Raw genomic sequence first — 26,880 nt, forward strand, 5'->3', positions numbered from 1 at the left:
TAGTTTTTCCATAAACATATCGATGCATGCACCTAATATTGGAGCTTCATTAACTTCTTGATATACCTTATATACAGATGAACATTGTGTTCTTCCCCTGTGAAAAATGTTGCAACTTTAAAATATGGAACAAAGCCATTTTGGTTCGAAAATAAGACTGGACGGGCAAAGAAAATTGTTTTAGGTGCTGGGACGATAGACAAAGTTCAATATATGATTGATAGACAATAATTGGCTCATGATACAATAAAATATTTTGGAAAGGTAAAAATAAGCATGCTGTTATTTGACTTTAACTCTGGACTTGTTTACATACTGTGTATTAACTTTTTTTAAAAGATAAACTATAAAAGTCTACACAGCCTAGATTTAAAATATAGACATGTTGTATTTCTACATTTTCTGGCAGGAAGTGAGATCTCTGGCCTTTGAATAATGTCTGCTGAAGTTAAATAGAAAAAACTGGGATGTAAATATATAACATTTTTCTCTCATTTTGTATGTTTGCCGTTTTGTGGGGGGGATTGTATTTAGTTTTATCTTGCCATTTTGTGTGTTTTTGGCATCATTTTGCATATTTCAATTGTTCTGTAATTTTTTCTATCATTTCATGTACTTTTGTCATCACTTTTCTCTCATATTGTGCGTCTGTTGTTATTGTGTCTTTTTTTAAGCAATTCTGTTTATTTCTGATGTACATTTGTATGTTATGGGTATTTTTGGAGTAATTTGATGTATTCTTACTGTTTTGTGTATTTTTCTGTCATTTGGAGTCTTATTTTAAGATTTTTTTTCTTTACACTGGGCACCACAGAGTTAGACTGAGGGCCACATGCCCGTTGTGCTACGCTATGTTAATGCTCAATGAGTGAAGTAATTCAAAGATATTAATCAAGTCTATTACTTTGGTTGTGATTATTATTCATTCAAAAATTGAAGATGTCTCTTTTTTTCCCCAGACGCCATGAAGAGCCGTGTCCTTATCTGATTTACACACTACAAAATATTATTAACTGATGAAATATCATCTTAAAAAAAATTAAACAATAATACATTTTATAACAATATCACAAGAAAGATCTAGAAAACAGACAAAACAAAACAACATTTTAAGTGCTACAGGAAGTGTGAAGATTTCCAAGTAACTCTGTTCCCATGGTAACTTTTGAAATACATTGTATCCCGTTGTGTTATAAATGAGCTGAAATGCATATCTGTATACAAGTAATCAACATTTTTCTTTTTTCGCTCTTTTTATTTTGGGACAAATGCAAAGCTAGATCTGCTGGTTCTCCTTTATATATTCATTAAAAAAGACCCCTGCTGAAAGCTTTACATCTAAAGATGCAGAAAGCTAAAATAAAAAAAAGAACTCTCAACCACCATCTTTTGATAAAGAGCTTTTTGCCAAAAATATGACATTCCCTCTGATCGTGTGTGTGATTATGCTCACAGAATAGACATCTGAATTTTTTTCAATATAAAGCATGTAGCAGTATGTTAGAACAAGTTCGGATAAACTATGGCCGGGCTTGCAGAACGTCTCTGCACCAAATAGCACATACCATGTTCCAGAGAATTCAGTCAAATGACTGGGTTCCACCAAGTAAAAAAAGGTCTCAGAGATGCTCTTGACATCCGCTCATAGAAGATCCATGTCAAATTACAGGCCGATTCAATGAGCATTAACGGGGGAGTAGTCATTTGAAAAATGGGGCCCCCTGGTGCCCCCGTGGCACATACGGAGTAATGGGCCTCATTCGTATATTGGCATGTGTCAATGATTCGGTAGCACCAACTGTCGCAATATTTGACTCACAAATGAACGAGAAAATGACTTTAATGGAAGTTGCCATAAAAGGAAGGGTGGGCCCCTCATGAAATTGTGTGAGGCATAATCATAATCTACATTGAATTACCTTTGAAACAATATATCACATGACCATGTTCCCATTCATTTGGAAACTACCAGAAATAAGGGGTGGGCCCCCGGGCCCCATCTCAAAAAAAGGGCGCAGAGTGTCTCATCATATTAATTCATAAAGTATTCATACCAAACTGCACTCCGATCTAACGAGAACTAAAGGAGTAGTCATTTGAAAAATGGGGCCCCCAGGGGTCCACTGGCGCCCTCTTGACACGTACGGGGTAAATGGCCCCGTTTATGTATTGGTATGTGCCAATGATTGGGTAGCACCAACCGTCGTAATATTTGACTGGCCCCCCTGGCCCCTAAATGAAAAATCGGGCTCTGAGTGTCGATGCATACACATCCATAGATTATAGCTACCAAATTTCAGCCCGATCCGTTCACCAATAACAGACGAGTAGCGATTTTAACTACTGTATAACAACAAGAATAGGAAGAAAAAGAACAAAGTGAGTGGTGTTTTGAGTCCATTAGCCCGGCCTAAAAAGCCAAAGAAGTGATATTGTAAAATATATGTATAGTCGAGACAATCTGAGCAGGCCTGGAAAGAACATGATCAGTCTTCTCAAGTTAAATTTTTAAAAAAAAATTTTAAAAAAAAAGCTCTCCAGAGGTGACAGAGTATCCTGTGGAGCCTTGTGGATGTTGAATGGAGCATGACAAACTTATTTTAAATGGCTTCGTACATCTCACAATCTATCAGAGCTCCCACGTTACCTTTTATCTCTCAACTGGTCTGAATAAAATATGCAGAGAGCAGATAGATATGGCCTGATGGAGGATGCACAGGGAGCAAGGCCTTGATTTCTTTCGGGACCTTGTGGTGAAGCCAGCGATGGCGTCGCTAGATAATTCACTGTTATCATAAAGCATCTTATCAGAGCACGGGTTATTTTATTTTATAGACTACGCCAAAGTCACCGTTAAGGTCGTTGATCAGATATATAGACCTAAACTGTTAAATTTGTAAACCCGCAAAAGCATTTCTAATCTAAAATGTAAAGTGACGAATACATTCTAGTGTGATTGATGTAGATGAGTTTTGATAATAGAAGGAAATTCCTTTACATCTTATAATGTCCTTGAAGCAACAAGAAGTCACTGTCAGGCATGTTTAAACAGCATAAACCAGAGTCCATTGACATTCATTAGTTTATACATATATGCACATTCAAGCCAAGAGGGAGATTAATGTGATTAGTAGGTCAGACAATATAGGCCATGCAAATTAATTACAAATAATGTACATACATGTATAGTCAGGGCCAGCTTCAGGTCATTCTCTGCCCTAGGCAAGAGTATTACAATACAATAGAGTTACTGTATATAGAATAGAACAAGAATTACTACATATGCAAAAAGGCAATGCAATGTTGTGGCTGCAAAATCCTTCTCATTTCATCTGGATAATTGTAAATGATATACATTAATTCATGTGGATAATAGGTTACATTGCAGGCAACAGCCTTGCTAATATTAAACTTGTATTTTAAGTTATAAGATAGGGTTTCTAACTTTTTCACCTTCCATGCATCCTTGGTTTTTCTTTTTATATATATTCTCTTGTTTTTATGATGCTCCCATCTTGTCTCTCTCTTTCTCTAATATTAATATTTAATTAAGACATGTACAGTGATTCTAAATGCTGTGTTTCACATTTATAAGATTATTATTATTTTCATTTCTTTAAAAAAAAATTGGGGGGGGGGGGGGGCAATTAGGCACCCACCCAGCAGATTGCACCCTAGTTGGCCGCCTGTGTTGCCTAGCTGTAAGACCGGCCCTGTGTATAACGTACAATTCTTAAAATACTTGACTTCTAATTGTAGAAACATAGAATAGTTAAAGTACTAGTGCCATCACAGTGTAGAATTAACTGGGCTGTAATAAAGTCTAACAGATATTGATACTGTGATATTGTCTAATTAATTATTACTGTATAATCTCACGTGTTCACGCATTAACAGTCTGTAATTCTCTGCCTGCATTCCTTCCTTCCTGCAGCAATAGTGTTATGTTAAAGTTTCATTTATTCAGACAATTGTCAGGAAATTTACTTTGATCTCCTGACATGCTTTGACTGCTGATCGCTTTGATGTTTCCTTGACTTCCACATTATAATTCCAGCAAGTTAGTTTTGAATGATAGGTTAAGGTTTAATATATTCAGATAAATGTTTTTCAGGAAATTTAAAACTTGATGCAATTACTATAAGCAACAGTGTTGCTTTAGGCCTGGATTAATATGAATGTTAGGTGAAGCCCGCTAACGGAGCGATATCCCAGATATATTTATCCAGTTTCGCTGCACAGAATAGGAACCTGTTTGTCTTCTCATCATTCATTTACCATCTTTGGTAAATTATTCACATCAGGGAAAATAATAATTAAGCTCCATTTCACATGCTATCTTATCTGCCGTCACTTATTTAGCTGACAGCAGGAAATTGAAAGACTTGGTAAAAAAAAAAATCTCCAAAAATAAGCAGTCAGCATTTACAGGCATCTTGTCGTGCTAAGCCTAAAGGATTTAGGGAGCAGTGATGATAATAATGATGACAATCTGTTGGATCGCAGAATGTTTAGTGCTTTAAAATAGTAACTTGGTTTTCAGGTTATGTACATTTAGGGCCTGTACTACAAAGCTACTGCGCTAAGATCCGGGATTTATTCTGTGTGCTGTACTGCAACGCTGGTTAACTTCATCTTACTGGGGTAAATCACCAATAACTTACTCTGAACGACTAAACTGGTTGGGTGTAGCTTAAATTCTAGGATAAAATCTGAGGAAAATGACTCAAAAATACAACAAAAACACACAAAATGAGAGATACAAAAATAAGTTAAAAAAAAAAAATACACAAAAAGTCAAAATGATAACAAAACCATACAAAGTGACTCGAAAAATGTGCAAAACAATAATAATGAATAAATAAATACATGAAGCAACAAAAATAGACAAGAAAATGTTTCTTTCCTGTATTAATGCTCAAATTTGTCATACTGAATGCTGACATGAATGTAAATACATCAGAAAAAGTTAAGCACCAAATCTAAGAAAAGTTGTGACCAAAAAAATGTTACAAACATTGCTGATTATAAAGGATTCACTTCAGTGGTTTCACAACATGATCTGTTGATTAACATTTAACATCAAGCTTTACAATAAATTGTTCGTTTTTTTTTTTTTGCATGGCCTGGCTACAGAAATCAGCAGTCGAATCCAGAGCTTGAACTGTCTAGAAACTGCTCTGTGGTGGAGATCTGCTGGAAACTGATAAAGTAAAGCAACAGTCACTCAGACATGCACAGGACCTAGCAGAGCTGTCAAGGAATCTCCCACCCTGTCTGCAGACCACCAGAGGGGAGAAGTCGAAGTCTGCCTGGATGCCACTCGGCTCCACTCAGATAGCAGCTCCAGCTCTCAGCCCTCTAGCTAAGCAATGCAGAGCTAAAACGCAGTGCAGCGAATGCCTAAATTAGAGAGGAAAGGATGAAAGAGGAAAGTCAGAGCTGGAGGAGGACTCTGAAGAGGATTTTTATTGATGCCTTGGGTGACTTTTGATCCACACGAGTCATAACCAGAGAGTTTCAACTGCTTCAGCCAGACTAGGAAACATATATCTTATATACATCCGTAGTGTAAGAAATATTCAGTTATTGTCAGAGATCTGGCTACCAGCTTATGGACTGGTTCCTTTCCTCCATCATTGATAGAACATTATGACTGACGTAACACTAAAGAGACCAAAAACTGGGTCACCACCAGATACTTTAAAACAACCTTTTCCTTCTGCCATTAGAAAAATAATAATCTGCATGAACCACTACAAACCAGATTTTTATGGTTAGCTTTTTTTCCTGTTATATTCCTTTTGGGTTGAAAAGGTCAAACCCAAATTCTGGAAACTTTTTGACAAACCTATTATTTTATACAGATGCCTTTGTGGAAAATAAATTAAGATCCAATTGTGCAAGATTTGGTCTTTTCTTTTATACATGAGATATTTACTGTATGCAAGGGAACCGTGGCAAGATTTATGACCAGAGAGTAATAATAACTGGGAACTTTTACTTTAAGTCCTATTTAATTGAGCTACTTTTTACTTGTTCTTGAGTATTTAAAGTATGACTTACTTGAGTCCAACTTCATTGAAGTAGCAGTACTTCTACTTGAGTAGGATAGATCAGTACTCTTTACACCTCTGGTCTCTGCGAGTGCAGGTAGAAGCTGTATCTATTCCAGGTCCCAGGTGTAGGCAATCAGCCACTCAGCCAATCCCAAGCAGACCCTCAGTGAAGGGAAATGACTGGGTATAATATTTGTTTTAGGATCGCAATATTTACTTCAAGTTTTATTTTAATTTGTATGCGTGGGACGGGTCCCAACTTACATCTATATTTAAGGTTTTTATCAACATCGACATCTAGAAGTTTTGCAACTGTACTATTTGTTGTCTGTAATCTATGGGGTACGGATTGTAAAGTTGTGCACGCTCAAATAAACATGAACTTTTTGCAACGTTTAGCAACAAACATGTGAGTTGTTTTATGTTACTTTTTACCGGTTTTACAGCAATAATTGTTAATTAAAAAACTAATTATCCTCAAAATAAATGTCAACGTTAAATATAAATGTGAAATCTAAATGTTAAATCTAAATCTAAGTGTTACATTTGTAATTATATATTTAGCTAATATACAAATTCACCATTTAGATTTAGCAATAATGTAACATTATTCATCATCTCCGGAGTGAAATTCTTTTTTGCATTTTACCCATTTTCCCTTAGGGGTAGCAGTGGGCTGCCAAATTGCTGGCGCTCAGTGAGCAGTTGGATTTGGGTTAGGGGACTTGCTCAACGTCCCACAGTGATGGCTCAGTTGAGATTTGAACTGGTGACCCTCCAATTACATGCCTATTTCCTCTTATTTTTGATTTAATATTTAGATTTAACATTTAGATTTCACTTTTAGCATTTAAATTTAACATTTATGTTTAAATGAAACATTTAGATTAAACATTTAGATTTAGATTTAATATTTAGGTTTCACATTTAGCATTTAGCTTTAACATTTAAGTTTAAATGCAACATTTCGATTTAGATTCAACATTTATGTTTAAATGAATCATTTAGATTCAACATTTAGATTTAGATTTCACATTTAGCATTTAGCTTTAACATTTATGTTTAAATGCAACATTTCGATTTAGATTCAACATTTATGTTTAAATGAATAATTTAGATTAAACATTTAGATTTAGATTTCACATTTAGCATTTAGCTTTAACATTTATGTTTAAATGCAACATTTCGATTTAGATTCAACATTTATGTTTAAATGTAACATTTAGATTTCATATTTGGGATTTAGATTTAAAATGTATCACAAATTTCACAATTATTGCTGTAATTCTTGTCAAAAGTAACGTTCAAAAATTCCCATGCATTTTTTAAATGTGCTTTTGCTAAAAGTTGCTGTTACTCTGAGTATGCGCATCTTCACAATCAATTCGTTCCCACATAAAAATCTTTCTGATTTGAAATGCTTAACAAAACACAAACAAAAAGCAAACACAGAACAAAAGCCAATCCTGAAAGTTTTCACTCTCTCCACCTTAATGTGTTTTTGTGTCTGAACCCAAACCCTGAGACATGACATGTAAGAAAAGCAGGAGTTATAAATTGCATTCCCTATCACCTCATTCCATGTCCACACCAGAGACCTTCACACTTCTCAGCCTCAACACAACAAACCTTTTAGCTTTCAGCTAAACTTCACTTTTTAGTGTTGTGTGACTAAAGCGTGATTGGCCTCCCTGTCAGGTGGGGCCCTTCTATAGGGCAAAGTGAAACACGCCATCATCCTGTAGAGCACGACACACACTCACATACACGCACACACGAGGGATGGAAAAGCATTTTTTGCCAGAAGGAACCTGTGCTGAATGCCAAACAATTCAGCTTTCAACAGAGTAGAAATATGCTTGTGAATGAAGTGGATCGTTGACTTTATGAAAAGGACAACAGCAAATCAAAAATAGCCTTTTTTTAACGTCTTTTTTATGTTCACCCCAAATGCAATGATTTATGTAACTTTCTATGGACACCGATTGTAAAGTAGCACATCCTTAAATAAACAGCAACTTCTTGCAACATTTAGATTTGCAAACCATGTTTACAAAACGTACGTGAATTTTTTACATTACTTTTGACCAGATTTACAGCAACAATTGTGATATTTCTTTTCCCGTAAACATATGTCAATGTTAAATCTAAATCTTAAATATGAAGTCTAAATCTAAATGCTAAATGTAAATTTTAAATGTTAAATCTAAATGTAAAATATGAAATCTAAATATTAAATATGAAATCTAAATGTTACATTTAAATCTAAATGCTAAATCAAAATCTAAATGTTACAGCTAACTGTTACATTAAAATATAAATGTTAAATCTAAACGCTAAATGTTAAAAATGAATCTTAAATATTAAATCTAAAGTCAAATGTTAGATTTAAATATAAACGTTAAATCTAAATGCTAAATCTTAAATGCTGTTTAAATGTGAAATATTAAATCTAAATCTAAATTTAAATCTAAATGTTCAATCTAAATATCACGGGTGAAACTAAATATTTAGCTAATATAGAAATTCACCAATTAGATTTAGATTTAGTACTTAAATTTAACGTTTAGCATTTAGATTTAACATTGTCCTATTTTTACGAGAAAAAAACTATCACAAATTTCACAAATATTGCTGTAAATCGGGTCAAAAGTAAAAGTACATACATTTTTTAAATGTGGTTTGTTGCTTAATGTTGCACAACTTTACAATTGGCGCCCCATAACTTTCTTTATTAATGATTTATTGCCTTCTAAATCAGTGTCGACCTATTTTCATTAAACCATGACCTAAAATGATGTTCAAATTAACCGCTGGTGTAGAGCTTCATTAAAGTTGCTTCTTAATGAGTTTTTTTTTTTTTTTTAAGTTCTTCATCTAATCGAAGCTGACACATTGTCAAAGTTGTTGATGTGAGAGAACTAAATGTAGGCCTGTGATTACAGAGCATTAATACAATACCGTGAAGCTCAAACAATGAAGGGCAAAAGAGATTCCGTGAGTCCAGCATAACATGTAAAAACATGTATGACAAAAAGTAAAAACAGGATTAACAATAAGAAAGTACCATGTTGGATTGATAGTGTTTGCAGCTTGGACTGCTTTAATTTCTTCCTTATCTACAAGTATAAGTACTGTAATGATATCTAAAGATGGAACTGTTAATGTGGTCAGCAAATACATCATTACTTCTTAGTTTTCTACATTTGGTCCATTTAACTCGTTTCCTTTACATATAGATGAGTGTCTAGTGTAAAATTTAAAGGAAGTAGTGAACACACACAAACACAATCCTGTGGTACTTTCACTGGTTTTCATAAAAGCTGCCAGTGACAATCGCTAACATTTTTAACACCGCAAAGGAGTTCATATTCTCACCGGCATGTATTTGTGTGTTAGCAGGATTACGTCAAAAGTTTAGAGAACATTTTCACCAAAGATAGATCTAATGCAATGAAAGTGTCCATTAAAATATGCTGATTCTGGATCAGTCTCAAGTATAAAATATTCCCCTCATCATTGGTGAAAAATAACATAATAATAATCATATCTCAATTTGCAATAGACCAATCTTTGTGACATATTTGACAGAGTTACGTCAGGTTTCTTCTGGATCGGATGAGGATTGCGTATTTCATCTCAATTTTTTTAAAAAGTGGGAGTGCCCATACATTTAGGCCTACTGTATGTTTATATTAGGGATAGAATTTTTGTTCAGTCTTTTAAAGTGTGAATAATTATGACAAAATGAACAGAATCACTGAAAAGAATATTTGGTGCTTGGTGGCAGTTTTTCGCCCGTTTAAACTGCACCAGTATTTGATTTTATCCACTCCTGATGCCTGTTTGCCTCTAAAAACTCTGCCAAAGTGACATTTCTGGTGTTTTTATAGATTGAAAGTTGTGCCAAAACAATGGTGGATGTTAATTTAGTGGCTTTCCGTGGCTGAAAAATGGCCAAAATTTTGATTCTTACGAAACGGCATGTAACAGGAGCATCATAAATGAACCAGAACAAAAATGATGTCTAATGAATCAGTCTCTCTTGTCTGGCATAAAAACATAAGAAATCACAGTAAGATTACAATCTTTCTTGACAAATCTGTAATGAAGCTTCTACCCTTAGCCGCCATCTTTGCATTCTTCCTAATTGGACAGCGTAATGTGTGAAACTTTTCCAAAGTTTTAGTCACATAACTATTTGTCAACACGCTGAATGTTTGTGGGGGAGTTAAAAACAATCTTGCGAGTGGCGATTTCCTTCAACAGCTGTTCAGTAAATTCTCCCATTTTGCTGAAGAAATACCTTCGATTTATAGGTCCCATATTAAACTGCTTTACATACCATGTCACATTGGTCTCAGAAAGATTGAAATGTACTTTCCCAAACACATTGGAATTTTAAGAATTCAAGATGTCTGAATAGTTACTCTCAGGAGCTCCCCTCAGAAGATACTGTTTCTGAGTTTACTCTCGGGTATGAAAATGAGCTTTAAGGACGGCTCGGCATGAGTACGGTAGTTATTCCTCTTACGACATCATAAACGGAGGAAACTTAAACTCGCTTGCCTGAGCACTCATTCCACAAAATGTGGAGCATCATGCATTTTCACTTTTGGAGCCTCTTAGTGAGGCTATGGAGGTATGTATTACTGTTGGAAAATCAATAAAAAGTGAAATTTGTATAACATGGGACCCATAATCATTTATGAGACCTGCAATAGGTGCTTATCTTGTGTTAATAGGAATCGTTGCTGGCAATGATTATTTGACTAAATTTATGCAGAAAGATCATCACTAATTATGTGAACAAACAGTTTTTCAAAAGGCCTATATTCAGATGTATTTTACAATCAAAGGCAAAGCTGGGAATAAAACTGCATTCAGGTTTAAAAAACAACAAAACAAAGAAATATTTTATTCCAAACACATGACTAATAATCAGTCCAGATGCAGACACAGCTGAACCAACACAGGCTCAGCAAACATGACTTCGTTGAGGTTTAGAAATAACACACAAACACCTGTCCCTCTGAAGATCACACATTAACACACGGCATGTTGAACATTTGAGCTGTGAAAACCAATGACATCACAGTAAGTGACCTCCACTCCCTGATTACAGTGCAAAAGGCATCTTTAAACTCCTTGTAAAAAATAAAATAAACCTTTTAACTGACAAATGAAAGATTGATGAATTAAAAACATGGAGCATCTGTTTCAGTTTTTAATGCAGAATGAAAATTGGTATAAAATTGTTTTCAAAAAAACATAAGAGACATAAAGAGAGTATCATCGACGTATATACAGTAGTTCCCCGTCGTTGCCACATAGTGACAAAAAATGCTTGAAACCAGTCCCAGTCAGCTGTGTAGATGATGGTTATTGAACTGGCAATGTGGACGACAAAAGGCTCACTCTGGCCGCAGTAGTCTTTGTATGTGTGTGTGTGTGTGAGAGAGAGATGGTGCATCAGAGTGTGACACCATGCATCAGTGAGAGAATGAACAGATGTGTGAGCTAAAGCGTTCACGCCGCCGACCGTCGACGGATGACAAATGCGCCCCTCTGCAGCTGTCCCAGGTAGATCCTCATCTTCGTGCTGTCGCTTGTTTTCCTCACCCAAATCTGGACAAACAAAAACAAAACGTAGAGGGCGATTACTACAAGTGAGCTCATTATTGGTAAATAATGCTGCGAAGCACATATATAAAGGAATAGATTGGCAGGATATTCACACCTCTCAAAAACTAAAAGGACAGACAAAGACTTTAGAGCGCTCTGTGGTATCTGGATCCAAACGTTAGCAACAGATCTTTAAAGGCCTTTCAATTCTCAGTGCATCTTTTTATCACTACTCAAAAGTACAGTATCTGACAGCTGCCACTGACCTAAAAATATGTTGACATGTATACTGTATATACTTTACTTTAATTAATAATCATTTTTATTTTTTATTTAAACATAAGCATTTAGCACCTTATTCATTTGCACCTTGTTATTCAGTTTACCTTACAACCTCCTTGTCTTTCGCGTGGGTGTGTATAATTATTATTATATTATTTACATAGAAACGGAGGGGGTAGCACTTTAAAAAACTTCCACTCTCGTTTTTAAAAAGCTCAGTTTTCAGCTATCAAAACGCAGCTGCTGTGTAAATGCAGCGACAAAATGCAACAAACCTTTTGTGTTTTCACTAGAAAACGTTCTGGTTTAATCAGGTGGACCCTGATGTTCAAACGAGTTTCCATACACTGGAATTCCCAACAATCATTGATCAGAGCTGCAGTTTCAAATTAAAAACCAAAAACTTCCAATGAATAAGTTTCAGACTTTTGTAAACAAACTGAATGCTTTGATGCTCACCTCATTAGTTCCCACCGAGCTGATGACGCAGCTAATCTTTGTGTTGTCCTTTGATTCCAAGTATATTGCCTGGCTCTTGTGGTAACTGTCATCAAAACATGAACACAAAACATCATTAATTTGCTTTTTATTTGATTATTTTTTTTCATGACACAAAGCTTTAGCAATGGGCTCAGTTACTAAAAGGACAAGTTTCCTACAGCTGAATATGCCACATTCCTCCAGAGATTACGGCACACAGATAATTGGGAGTGTGGTTTAAAAACCAAAAACAAAAAAGTCTTGTTTATTAATGGATCCGATTGTCAGAGGAGAAAAGTAACCCCAGAGGAAGAAGAAACTAACTGTAAAAAAATGTACTCATTAGACGACTGCAGAGGAATTGTGAAGCATGTGTGTCTGCCTTTGGTTCCAAGAGGAGATTCATCTGCTTCAGCTACAAATAGACGATGCTTCTCTTTGAAAATAAAGTGCACAGAGCTATTAATTTACTCAGTTCACTCTTACTACATTAGCAACTGATAAAGATATGTTCTATATTTTGGATTTAGTTTCTGATAGCTTCTTTTCATATCTGCATCACAGCAGATTTCAGTGTATCTTTAATGGTTTCTGAAAAGGATCATCTACTGTTTATACAAATGTGGCCTAAAACCTTAGAAATGCACCAGAAATCAGATCTGAGCCTAACAAAACACATAATGCACCATATTCATTTTTTTTACTTTAAAAATGGGACTACTTTATCGCTTCAGAGCCTGTGTGTGAAATCATGACTGATAATGTCACACACACACACACATTTGCCTGTAAACATCCCATCTTTTGTTTCCTGAAAGAGTATATAAACAGTTGTGACCCAAAAACATCTGTGAACGCAGGGGGCGACAGTTTCAATGAAGCAGAGAAGATGAGCTCTCCTAAGGGGTATTTACTCCCCCTTCAACTGTGCATAGAGTTGGAAGTGTTGCCCCCTGCAGTCACAGTTGTTTTTATCCTCTTTCTGTAAACAAAAGAGGTTTAAATCAACATCTTTACCTTTTATTCATTCAAAGCGGGCATGTCCAAAGTCTGGCCTGGGGGCCAAACGCGGCCCTTGTTTAAATTTCCACTGGCCTGCAACCTTTGTCATAAAATCAATAATATGCAGCCCGCCAGCACTGTTGACCACATGTACAAAAAGCTATTATATTTCACCAGATGATGGCAGTACAAATTGACATTTTTACTGAAAAAGCTGCCAAATGGTCTAAAAATCAGGCAGAATGCTTCACTCAATGGGATGTGTACAGGCAAAGTTGCTGTTGATTGTCATCAATCACATGATTTCAAGATGGTGGAACACAGCCTCTGAAACGGTGAAGTCGTTCCATATTTACAAGTTAATAAACAAATATGGTGCGTTTTGTTGAACATAGATCTTCTAATAAGTGCATTTCAAAGGTTTTAGGCCACATTTATGAAAACAGTGGAGGATTCCTTTAATGTGTTAACATAAATCCAATAGTTTCACTATCATTTGTCCTCTTTCTGCTCTGATTGAAGACAATAGTTGCTATCCACCCAGTATAAAAATGCCTTCTTGTCCACCGCCAACAATGCTAAAAACTAAGGAAAGGTGGCCATCTAGTGGTAATGCAGCATAATAAAAAAGTGGTGAAAAAAGGATGCCACTATTAGATTTCAGTAACCCTTATTAGCCAGTTTAGGATAAAATGAAAGCGCTACCATCTTTTGTCGTAGTACAGTTTGCCCTCCTCAATACGAGCCTCGTAGCGCTGGGAGGGGCTCTCCATGGGTGCGGCGGGGATGTGCTCTGGAGACGATGGGGACACTGAAGAAAGAGAGACTGAAAATGGTATCATGCAGAGAAAAAAAAAAAACATATTGTGAAGCAGTCATGAAATAGTTCACAACATTTTTCTGAACCATTTCTTAGGTTCAGGTTGACATTTGGATTGTTAACAAAACCATTGAAAAACAAATGCCACTGTTATTAATGTACATTTATTGGCATCAATGTCACAATGCTCACTTAATAATTTTTGATAAACATTTTCAAGGTGCAACAGTGTAAAAAAAAAAATCTAAATAACAAACCAAAGGCACAGACAGAACTACCTAACTGTAGTCTGTTTTTATATAACTGTAATTTATTTTAGGTCAGTGGTTCTCAACTGGTGGGTCAGGATGCAAAAGTAGGCTTTTAAATAATAATAATAATAATCCAGTGCTCTTATTTTGAAGAGATGTTAATACAGTGCAATTTATTTTTGCTTCAAACAAAAGATATTTAAGTTTCTAACATAATAACACTGATTAGAATTACACTTTGAGATGATCTTTTTTAAAATTTGTGACAGAGTTTAAACTTGTTACAACTTTTATTGTTGCAGCTCTCCCAGGTCTTACTAAATTTAAATCTCAATGTGACTCACATTGGAAAATACGTAAGGTAGGTATTATAATATTAATACATGGAGATATCAATTTAGCCACAGCGATCGCAGCACCTGTTTGCTACTTCATAACTTGATGATCTGCTTTAATGAGACCTCTGATTGATCTGTTTTTACAGTGATTGTTCAATTATATTTAGTAACTACTCAATTGGAGCAACCCTAAATAAAACACCTCCAAACATAACTATAATCTTTTTAACATCAGTGACAGGTGTGTACAGAGCAAAGCAAACTATCAACGGTGATCAAAGACTTACCTGGTCGTTTTGGTGACTTTAGCTAGAATTTAACATAAAAAAAAAAAAAAATGCAACAATTAGTTGTAAAGACAAACACTCAAGATGAAGAAACACCAACACAATATTTACTAACTATAGCTGGACTTATGGAGCCTTTTCAATTCACCTCACTTTCCCCTATGTGCAATATGTATACTCAATAGAGGTGTCCACATCCGATATTGATATCGGTCCGATATCAGCCAGAAAACAAATATCGGATTTTATCGGACTCCATCTAAAATTACTGATATGAGCTCTCCAATAAAATGTTCCGCTCCAGCACTTCTATCCATAGGTCACAGTGGTTCACTCCAAAAAAGTAACCGACTGTTGCTGACTATTGTTCTATGTTTGAGTCGAGCCTTTTCTAACATTCCACATGACAAAATATGTAATAAAAGTATGTATGATTCGTGCTGATATCGTATCGGCTGCAATATCACTATCATATCGGAAGTGAAATAGTTGCATCGTTACATCCCTAATCTTCAACTTTTTGTAGAGTACTGGTATACTTGTTTTCTATCTTCTTGTTTTGCACCTTCTACTGTTATACTGTCTTTGTTGATTAGTTGTTGTTCCATCCGACACAGGGACAAGCACAAGAATTCCATTGTTCCTGTTTTTTACTTGTACATATGGCAATAATTGTTATTCTAAACTATTATTTACTTTATTGTGCAACCAACTGTTTTTATCTGGGGTTGATGACTAATAACACCTGATGCACAACTGTGAGACAGAAATGAGGGGCTTTGAAGCCATTTCCTCCACATCTAAATGCTTTGTGATATAATTTGTTGATACCTGTAACTTCTACATATTTGACCCTTTTGAGTGGCCTCATAACCTGCAATCAAATCAATGAAATGATGCTCATTGGTCGATGCTGTGCAGCATTTCCCACAAGTACAAGCTTTTCACTTATGATTGTTTTGTCTTTTCTGTATTTCCCTTTGTTGTTGTTAGTTTCTTTTTTTGACTTGTAATTGTTTTAACAACTGTAAAGTGTCTGAGTTTTTGAAAAGCACTTATGAATAAAATGTAGTTTTATTAGCATTATTTATGAACTCCATGACATCAGCAAAACAAAACAAACGTACCTTATTAAGTGTTCTTAGATCTTCCATAATCTGATCATCTGTTAACAAATAATTTAGCTGAGGTGTGAAGAGTTAAGAATCATTTAAAACACTTTTTGCTCATAACTCAGTCATGAATGCGATTCCATTTTCCTTTTTCTCCGACATGGCAGGATATTTCTGTAAAGGATATCAGGGGCAGGTTTTCTCCGTTTGTCGGGTATTGGAACTGGATCGTTGGGGCGTCTCCTCAGCTTCCTCGTCATGATGGGCTTCACCTCCATCGAGTCTAGAAATAAAGTGGGTCAATAGGTTTGTTTCGAGAAAACAAAAACTGATTTTTGACACAGCTACAGAGTAAGTAAAGTTTTTAAATGTGATATTCTTAAATCATCTCGCTCCATTACCACCAGTCAGCTCCATGGTCAACTTCTCGTTCTCAATCATTTTCTTTTTTTCCTCCAGCTCAGCTATTAGGTTTTCCTTCAGCTCCACCTTTTTATCATCAAACTCCTTCACAGCAGCCTTCTTCTCCTTAATGTAGTTCCTCTCTACCTGCTCTGTCTGTGGGTACACAAAGGAATAAAATAAATAAGGAAGATGAAAAAAGGGACAGTATTATTTATTTTAAATAACTACAAAAAAAGTTTAAAAAAATAAATAAATTGTTGTAAATTCTCAAAGTTTAAAGAATACTTACCTCAAGCTGAAGGAACAGATCTGTGGGAGGAAGCAGTGGAATAATAAGCACAAACAAAATCCCAAATAAGAGATGAACAGGGGGATCAATAATCTGATTACCAATTGTTCTGTAATGTACAGAAATTTACTGGGGAAATCAAATGAGCTCATAACCATGTTTTTTTTTTAAAAAAATTAAATACAGACTTTTTTGAAAATCAGGAACAGCATCTATGTGTTAAAACATAAAATAATATGCACAATAACAGATATTTTAAGCATTCCCCTCTATGCATCTGATTACGGTATGTGGATACGCCATGTGTAGGGTTGCCGATTTTCTTAGCTCACGGAAAAAACGTTATTTTTTCCTCTTATTTAAATTTGGGCCCCAACATGACACGGAAATGCCTAAGATAGATGTTTAGGGTCATTATCACGCATTTTGCATCACAAAATGGGTGACTGAATGTTTAGTAATCGTGACAAATGGGCAAATATGTCCAATTCCACTGATACATTTGTTCAAAATCTCTCCCCCCTACATGTGTCTGATCGAGTAGTGACCATGTTATCATATGATCAAAAAATAAATGCAGAGCTTCATCTGAAGTGTTTTTAACGCATCATGAGGAACAAGCGGTTCAGATTATGACGACGACATTCAAATGTGAAAAGGCTCTGGTATAAAGGCAGTGGTTCTCAAAGTGTGTGACCCCCCCTGGAGGAATGGAGGTATGAAAGGTGGGGTGCAACAAATAGGAGGGAATGTTTAATTTCATGCTAATCTTCTTCAAAACCTTCCTGCATTGACCATAAAGATCATTAACACTTGACAAAACATAAACAAACAAAGAAAGTAACATTGAGAACCCAAAAAATTTAGCAGTAATAAAAAAAAAAAAAAGAGCATTCAATTATTAGACTGCATTACACATGGACCGGGATCAAAATGTAACGTGGAACTAAGGTTAAAAAATAATGATTTACTTCGTCATGTGAAATGGAGTAGAATAATGAACAAACTTTTTTGTTTTCTTAATCTTTTTGTCACAAATGGCAAACAATTAACGGTTATTTCCTGTATTTTTTTTTTTTTTTACAACTGCACTTTTACATTTGTTTTTTATGCACATTTAGTTTTTGATTTATGATAAAATATGTTAGTTTTTACCTATTAGTTAATTTTTTTTTTTAAAAAATGTGCTATTTGCCATGATTTTTTGGGGGGGGGGCAATGGTTGCAAGTGGGGCTTGAAAGCTCACTTTTGTTCAAAGTGGGAAATAGTTTGAGAAGCACTGGTATAAAGAAAGGTTTAGCTGCTGGTGTAGTAGCTGGACTGGTTTTCATTTTAACCTGGTGACACATCACAGCAGGAGCATCTACAATCACATTGCTGTGTGGGGTTTCATCAGTTATGATTGAGTGATTCTCCAATTGGAGATAATTAACAATTGTGACATGATCATGTTGTTATTGTAAATGATCTGAAGCATTTAAAATGTAAAACTAGTAACAGTAGTTGACTATTAACCCTGTTTAGTACGACTTCGGGAAGATAAATAGCCAGTAATCTAAACAGGGAAAAATGACGAAACGGCAACAAATCGGACGTTGAAAAAAAAAAATCAAACCCTGGAATGGATTGTGGGAAATTTCTCACCAGAAAATAGGAGGCCCTGTGTGTGTGTGTGTGTGTGTGTGTGTGTGTACTTGCCTGCATTTCTGAGTCTCTCCTTGTATTGCTGGTCCAGCTTCTTCATCCTTTTCTGATACTCCTGCAGTGTACCTACAAAGACAACACGTGATACATTGTAATTACCAACATAAACCTGCTTCTGCGGGCAGCATTAGTGTCACCATATATTAGGACTTAACACCTAAACATGAACATGATGGAGCCCAATGTAGCTCATCACTTTATCACTTTGTAACCGCACAGTCGGCACTTTTCTCCTACTCCACATCCCTAAACATCCGATAGTCCTGTCACCTAACAGGAGCAGTTTAAAGCAGTGCACTGCTCATCATTTGCCTCTTCGGCCTGATGAATATTGATAACAATTCTCTCACACGCTAAATCCTCTTTCCATTCCTTCTCAGTTAAAGGAGGTGCAACCCCAGGGATTATTACCTTCTTGTAATTGCTGTAGCTGCCTTTTCAGGGACGACAGTTTGTCTTGGTAAATTCTGGAAAGAAACAAACCAGATCTCAGGTTACAAACACGTTATATGGCAGAGTAATACAATCCCAGTATGGAATGGAATGCTGAACACTAACTGCTCTTTGATTTCCACGTAGTCGTCCTCGTCATGTTTGGCAAGGTCGGTTTCGCTGGCGTCCTCTGTGTCTGAAAGAAAGCCGGACAAAAGAAAGGTAGTTTGAAAATTTAAATCCAAACAAACTTCAAGATTTAAGTTCAAAAACTCATGGTAAGAGGATTAAATGGAGGATCAATTAATTATTACTGACTAATCAGACAACAATGACACTGCACCACAATCAACGACGTAAAGCAGTCTTTTTCAACCTTGGGTTCGTCTGAAATGTTTATTAATAAAATTTTTAAAAGAAGATAAAAAAATACATGAAAAAAAACTTCAATATATATTTATTGATTTTGGTGAAAACAGAATACAATAACACAGGACATAAAAACAACAAAGGAAAAAAACAATTAGCCCATTCATACAGTTAGTACCATATACAAAATTCAAAATGAGAATGCTCTTTTAATAACGGAGGAGATTTCAAATCCAGAATATGTCAGGAATGGTTCCCAGGTTTTTTTTTTTTTTTTAATAAAGATATCGTCCTTATAATGCAGCCGACAGGTCAGGAAACCAAGGGGGAAAAAAAAAAAAACTAAGAACCATTTTCTGCCACTGAATCTTTGAAGGAACATTATCTGATTAAAAATAAATTTCCAAAATATTGTAATTATTATTCTTTCTCAAATTATAAACCCCCCAATATCTGAGCTGGAACATCTGGTCACTAATCCTGGCCAACTTTGCGTTTTTAATGCACTGTGGCAAACATTCTAGAAAAAGAAAAAAAATGTGTCTGGGGTCACCAGAAATTTGTGACATCAAAATGGGGTCACGACCCAATAAAGATTGGGAACCACTGACGTAAAGTCACATCTGGGTAAACGAACAAAACTGGTGCTCCCCACATATTGTATTTTTAGGTATAATATTGTGCACTTCGATTAGCTTTTTTCCCCAGTACATAAATGTGCACATTTTTTTTATATTGTTAATACTTCATATCTACAGTAGTAGTTACCCTTTCACATTTGACCAGTAGTTAGGCTCCAACAAGCCCTGATTCCTGTCATCTATTGCTAGAATAACGTAGGTGCCTTACATACTGTGTTGAAGTGCAAACTAGGACACAATAATGTGAAATGAAATGAATTTTTTGTTCTGCTCCACACGCTTGATGGTAATCAATTATTCATTATAATTTGTCCCCATATCAAAACAGTTTAACCAAGTGTCTCCTCAACAGCAAATCTCATTTTGTCTTCTAAAGACAGAGGTTTGTGAGTTTTTCCTCTTCCCAAAAAAAAAAAAAAGAAAAACCTTACATAATCCTCAGGTTGCCTTTGAGCACACAGAGGTAGCACTAACTCCATTGGAGAAGCACTCATGTACCATGCATAGGGTTTTTTTTCCCGGATTTAACGTCACATTATTGAATACAGAACCAAGTATATTACTCGATCTGCCTGGATCAAGCTGTGCTCATTCAAACTGACGCAATATGGAGAAAGAAAAAAATAAAAAACCCTGAGTATATCCGATGGGTGCTGAAGTAGCGACAGTTTAAAGCAGACAGACTAGTTTGACAGCACACCGGCTAATAACCTTCTGCTGTCTGTGCACTGTGTCCATTATAAACTAAAACTACATGTCAGACGACCAGCCAGCCCCCCCCCGGCTAAGCAATAAGTTACAGCCGGTTTGTCCTTCGGTGACTCCGAGTCCCGACAGAAGAAGGCCCGGCTGTGCTCAGCTGATCCAGCAGCTTTCATTTTCAGTTAGCATGAAGACGCTAGCTAAAGTTAGCCTCGTATGCACTTTAGACGGACTGCTCCGGTAGTGTGCGGTAAGGCGTTTTGGAAACACGGTGAGAACGAGGAGATAAACACCGAAAGCGGAAATGTTTGCTTTGTTAAAATAGTCAGAAATGTGTTTAGCTAACCTGGCAGTGCTGTCATTCCGTCTATCGGTGTCCGCTGAGCTGCTCTGTCCCGTGTAGCGGTGCAGTGCAGCGGACACAGCGCTCTGCTGCCAACACTCCGGCTAACGTCACCTAGCTCACAGGCTAACACACATTCTGCTCAGCACTTGACCACGTCTCATGTAGAACCAAAAAACAGCTTCATTTGTGGAGGCAAGCTCTCTTTCAGCTTTATTTTATTTATTATGTGGCATAAATATTTTCTATTGAATAGTTCGGGATACCTTAAACGACCCCAAAACATTTACATAATCATAACTGTAGATTATTTATGGGCAACACCTGTGTGAAAACAATAACAAAAGCAGTTTTTTTTTAATAATATAATGGTTATAATTTTTGTTTTAAACAAATGTATGCTATTTTAAAATGTTGAAATTTAAACTTGGTTTGGTTATCTAATCTGATACAAGTACATATACAGGCCCTTTCCCAAAAAAAAAAATAGAATATCATGGAAAAGTGGTTTAATTTCCAAAATTCCATTCAAAAAGTTAAACTTTCATAGATTATAGATTCAAGGCCCATAATTTAAATGATTTAAAGTATTCCAGCTCATAAACCCACAAAAACAGGAATTCAAAAATTAGAATACTGTAAAGAAATCATTTACTTCTCAGTTTTTTCAGAAAAAGAGGAGAAGAAGGACTGGACTGTTGGCCAGTGGTCCATGGTCCTCTTTTCTGATGAAAGTAATGTGTGCCTTTCATTCAGGAATCAAGGTCCAAAGATTTGGAGGAAGATGGTGAGGAACAGAGCAGAACATTGCACCCCAAATCATGACTGACTGTGGATATTTCACACTGGACCTCAAGCATCTTGGGTTCTAACCAAGGAACCAATTTATTGATTTGTAGTTAAAAAAAAAAAAATTTTTGGACTTTTTTTCATTTCAAAATTATTGTATCGTTATCACAAGCTCAGTGTCGTCTTATCTAGTGGTGCACAAAAATTTGGGCCACCGCAAATGGCCCAAAAGTGCATTTTCGGTTTTTGACCAAAAAAACCTCCGAACAAAACAGGATGTTGTAAAGACACGGCAAACACCGCAGTCAGTGCGCACTTGGATTGAAACAGGCCAACTTGTCCGGACTATTATTAATTTGAAAGTGTCTAGAGATATGATAAACACAACCATAGCCCACGGGACTATGGGTACGTTTCCAGACCTTTTCTACATAAGCGTAATGTGCCTGTGTTTTCATTGTGTCAGGATTCTTCCTTCCGCTAATGTGGGTTTGAATCCTACTTTTGACATAATTTTTTTTCTTTTTAACATATTTAACATGGCAAATTCCAACTTTAAAAATACATATCCAACAAAAGTCACGTGGTGCACATATCACGGGACCTAAACTGGCCAATGAGGGGCGCTGCATATGCAGAGAGTAGCAGTTTAACGTACCCATAGCCACGGCCTATTCATTTATACAATTGCAATGTTTTAATTTTAGCGAGGTTAGTCTACAGTCAGAGCCATAAATGCATTATGGGACTAATAATTTATTTCGATTTTTTGCCTTGGTTTGCTCATTTTTAGTTTTGACGCATCTTTAGTCTTATCGTACCGTACTGTGAACTCAGTGTATCACAATCTAGTATTTATCACAGAACAATTTGCAACCACAATTCAAAACAGAAACTGCAGAAAAAAGGCGGACATGTGTCAGCTGTTTTCAAACAACTCAGCTTCAGTTCCATTTTCAACCAAATTAATTTAAATGCCAGTTTTGGATCAACTTGCACCTGTTATCAGTGTGACATTGTTCACAGCTCTACTTTCCTCTAATCAATGCAACAGTTCTGTGGGAAGTGTCTTTCAGTCAAAAGTATGTTTTTCACTTTCACTGTCACCTTTGCTTTGTCATGTGGTTTTGTCATTTTTCTTCTCTCTGCATGCTTATTAGGGGTGGGAACCTCTGGGTATCTCACGATACAAAGCTCACGATAACAATTACCTCATGACATGACGATGCTGCAATTATCGATATATTGGTCAGAAATCAATCTGCGATAAACTATGACATAAGAAAAAAAGATTAAGTGAAAAAATTAAATTTTTATTTTATATCTCTGAAAGACAATAAATTGAAAAACTGTCCTATGAACAGTGATACTATTTTAGTGCAACATTTCTGTAAATAACATACCAATGTAAACAAATAAGTGTCTCCAATAGTGCTTTCTGAAAACAAAAAATAGGGTTTTTCTTACCATTGACACCATTATAGTGCAATAGTCCAGTAAACAATATATTGGTTCCTTCAACAAACAGTAACAACATTTCTGTGAAGACGTACCTGCACATTTTAGTGAAAAAGCAGAAAAGGTTTTGAAAAAATAACATTGCGATATATCGCTGTATCGAGATAATGTCACACTCCTAATGCTTATTTATTTTTTACAAATCCTTGCTGTAAATTGCTTGACAGAACTGTGGCCTGTGTATGTTTATGTGCAACATTGGTCTGAAATCAATTCTTCTTATTAGCCAACTTTAATTTTTTATGCAACATATAAAAAAATATTGGGTTGTGAAGTGGTAGTGAGCTTTGTGTACAGTTGTAACAAAAAGTGATCAGTGTCCACAGTCTGAAGAAATGAAGTGGCTTTTGTGGGGCTTCTCTTCTTAAAGTGCTGAGACCGTGCATGAGTAGAAAAAGACAAGTTTGCATGCATGTAGTTCTAAATGTATTAATTACCTCAAAAATGATACATTTGAAAAGTCACTTTGACTGGTTTTGTTTTTTTACAACCTAACTTGTTAAAACTCAAATGAACAGAAAACACATTTCTTTAAATTCTTTAGCCACAATATTCTGGCTTACATCTAAAAGCAGAGTGAAAAAAAAAAAAATCGAGACTTATTTGGAAATTCACCTTATTAACATACATTGATTAGCCCCCTCTTTTTCAGAAAGTACAACCTCAAACAACAAAACAAAACAGACTCGAATAAACAAACCTAATGGATTATAACTGGGAATAGCTATTATTAGAAAATGAGCACACTGTCAAACCCACTGCAACACCCCCGGAAATACAGTGGATGAACAAAACAGTCACAGCATTTTTAAATAGTGTAACAATGGTAGGAGGCAAGAGGCAAGCAACCCAAAACATTCCTGCCAGACACTCAAATTCAACACTTTTAAAATATTCAATGGAAGACATGGAAAATAAAATTAAACTAATCTGTCACGATTCACGTATGTGTATTTACCAGGATAATTAAACCTAATATATCTGTGAAGTAATGTAAAGTAATTCTTCACTTACAAATAATAAGTATTGGGCAAAAGATCCACATCTGAGTAGATTTTGTGTGCATAAAAAGCCATTAAACTTTGTTAAATTCATGATATCTTCATGTATAACGTGCGTTAAACTGAAGGCACCAGATCAGCGGGGTCAGGACACTTAGAGTTGGTCATCAGATGCCTCTAAGAGCCCATTTTTTCTTCTTTTTACCCTTTTTCTGCAACTACACCAAACTTGCCACATTTTAACCTATTATAGCTCATTTAAATGTATTTTGCCTCATTACTCCCATTTCTGCCACTTCTCTATAAAATGTCAGTCTTTTTTTTTTTTGCACTTATTTTCTGACCTTCATGACATTTCCGGCACTTCTAAACCCTCTCCATCACTTTTGCCCCCTAATGTCACATATGTTGACCCATTATTGTCACTTTTAACCTCTTTCCACCATATTGCATGCTTATTTATTTATTGCCAATTTGACCCCATTCACGATTTGTCTTGACCATTTTTTACTGGCATTTTTTGCCAGTAAAAATGCGAGAGAAAACATGAATCACTGAGTAAATAAACTAATTCAGTTGTAAATATCTCGGTCCCTACAAATACATCAATTCAATAAAACTACACAATAATTTGCAGGGCTTTCTCGTGCTTATATATGACATGCTGGCAGACATTTTTAATCTCATATTGTTGAAAAATAACTGCATTTTTTTTTTTTTTTGCAAAACCCTTCAATTTGCCTCAAATGAGTCAACAAAATCTCCCCAAATAAATAAAAATTGGTCAAAAATCAGGGAAATTTGAGTGACGATGCTGCAGGGACTGATGTATGTCACTTATTGCTTGGACATTGTCGGTACCTTACATGTTCACATATCATTTATACGTGGAAGTGCAAACTAGGGCATATTATTGACGAAATTACCTTTTTTCTCCTTTTAAAATCTAGGATCAACTGTTCCGTATTTGGCCCGGGAACTAAAATGAGTTTGACACCCCAGATTTAGAACACCTCAAAAAGTGGCTAACAAATGTTGCTAGCATACAAACTAGAAGGCGTTTTCACCAACGTGAGGAGAGACTGAATTGAACGTAAGATATACATACCACATACATTACACAGTTAGATAAGTGTGTAATGTATGTTAAAAATGAAACGCATGCATTGTTTTGAACGCAGTGTCTCATGCTCGCTGATATACCCGCGCGTTTCCGCTTCTGTTGCTACAATTAGACGGAGCCCGAGCTGCTGTTTGTTATTAACGCTACCTTCCTCCGAGTCTCTCCCCCTGAAACTCCGGTCATCGTCGTCCTCCACGCTATCAAGTTCTTCCTCGTCGTTGTAGTAATCCACCATGGGCGACAGCAAAGTCGAAGCCATTTGTTGGTTTGGCAGAACGTAAACAAACACAAAATAAACAATTGGGGTTGTGTTTTCTCAGCCTGCTTAGAGGAGCGCCTACAACTGACAAGACCACCGGAAACATAGCTGTCGGAACAAATGCCTATATACAATGTCTGTAAAGTTAAGTTGGTATAAAGATTATATATATTGAATGTAATTTTTAAATAATCAAACTTATATGAGGCATTAGCTAAGGTTTTATCTTGTTATACTGTATTTCGTTCGTTAAATAAGTAAAAATATGCGTACAGGCATATTTTTGAACACCTGCAAACTGTTGCGTATCAAATCTCGCTCAATTATGAAAAGGTTAAGTGGGAAATAATTATCAAATTAAACGTCTTTACAATGTAACTTGAAACTCGGACAAATCTGTGTTTTTGTTGTTGTTCTTCAAATACAGTTTTATGCCTTTTTCTGGGGTTAGAAGGAGAGCAAAAACAGTATTGTGGTACTTGATGAATTGATTAAAATGTATTTGATTAGGATTATTCGGAATTGAAGATTTGATTAATTAATTTTACGGCTACTAAAACTGGTTATGCTCTCATGTTTTGTACTCATTTTGTTGTTGTTGTTTTTTTTTTTTTTTTTACATTATTATTTCTGTAAAAGAAAATGGTCAAAACCACAGTGAACATATAATTTGCTGAGGTCACTTGACTTGTTTCTGTCATGTACATATATCTTTAAACTTTCCTCATTCATTTATAGTTTTCTTTTCCCCACGAGACGACTTTTCTTGAAAATTTTACTTTTCTAATTTGAGTGTAAAAAAAAAAAGTAGTCAAAGCGCCTATGGCCAAGGTAATTCCTAAAAAGTGATTCAGTGAGGTTTAGGTTAAATGGACAGTTTTAGAGTCCTATCCAATATAAATTCCTCTCCAAGTTAAAGTCTAAATCCCACTTGATGAATGAATACATGCCTGATTTTTTTTTTCTTCTTCTCCACAAATCCACAGCGTAGGGATGAAAGAGCCACACGTTGCTCCGGAGCCATAGGTTGCTGACCTTTGCACTAACC

The 26,880-nt window shown here is 35.7% G+C and overlaps 1 protein-coding gene across 5 annotated transcripts; it reads right to left on the reverse strand.

The window, feature by feature from the left end:
* Nucleotides 1–11,273: 11,273 nt before the first annotated feature.
* suds3 (SDS3 homolog, SIN3A corepressor complex component) lies at nucleotides 11,274–25,929 on the reverse strand. Of its 5 annotated transcripts, none has more exons than XM_028458270.1 (12): nucleotides 25,721–25,929; nucleotides 19,214–19,283; nucleotides 19,067–19,122; nucleotides 18,650–18,721; nucleotides 16,951–16,970; nucleotides 16,658–16,814; nucleotides 16,444–16,539; nucleotides 16,272–16,333; nucleotides 15,145–15,166; nucleotides 14,154–14,259; nucleotides 12,426–12,510; nucleotides 11,274–11,687 (listed from the first exon to the last, which is right to left on the reverse strand). In XM_028458270.1, the coding sequence occupies exons 1-12, from the start codon at nucleotides 25,830–25,832 to the stop codon at nucleotides 11,589–11,591; spliced, it is 957 nt and encodes a 318-aa protein (XP_028314071.1). In that variant the 5' UTR covers nucleotides 25,833–25,929; the 3' UTR covers nucleotides 11,274–11,588. The 5 variants fall into 5 exon arrangements, with proteins under 5 accessions (XP_028314071.1, XP_028314069.1, XP_028314070.1 ...); XM_028458268.1 differs by having other exon boundaries at nucleotides 14,154–14,274; XM_028458269.1 differs by having other exon boundaries at nucleotides 16,429–16,539.
* Nucleotides 25,930–26,880: the final 951 nt, after the last annotated feature.

The sequence above is a fragment of the Gouania willdenowi genome, chromosome 9, assembly GCF_900634775.1.
Source record: "Gouania willdenowi chromosome 9, fGouWil2.1, whole genome shotgun sequence".
Taxonomy (NCBI): Eukaryota; Metazoa; Chordata; class Actinopteri; order Blenniiformes; family Gobiesocidae; genus Gouania; species Gouania willdenowi.

Coding starts and splice junctions, on each gene's coding strand:
- suds3 (XM_028458266.1), bottom strand. CDS start 25,832: ATGGCTTCGACTTTGCTGTCGCCCATGGTGGATTACTACAACGACGAG. Junction 18,722..19,066: donor GCTACAGCAATTACAAGAAG/GTAATAATCCCT, acceptor TTGTCTTTGTAG/GTACACTGCAGGAGTATCAG. Junction 16,334..16,428: donor CCCTGATATCCTTTACAGAA/ATATCCTGCCAT, acceptor AACTCTTCACAC/CTCAGCTAAATTATTTGTTA.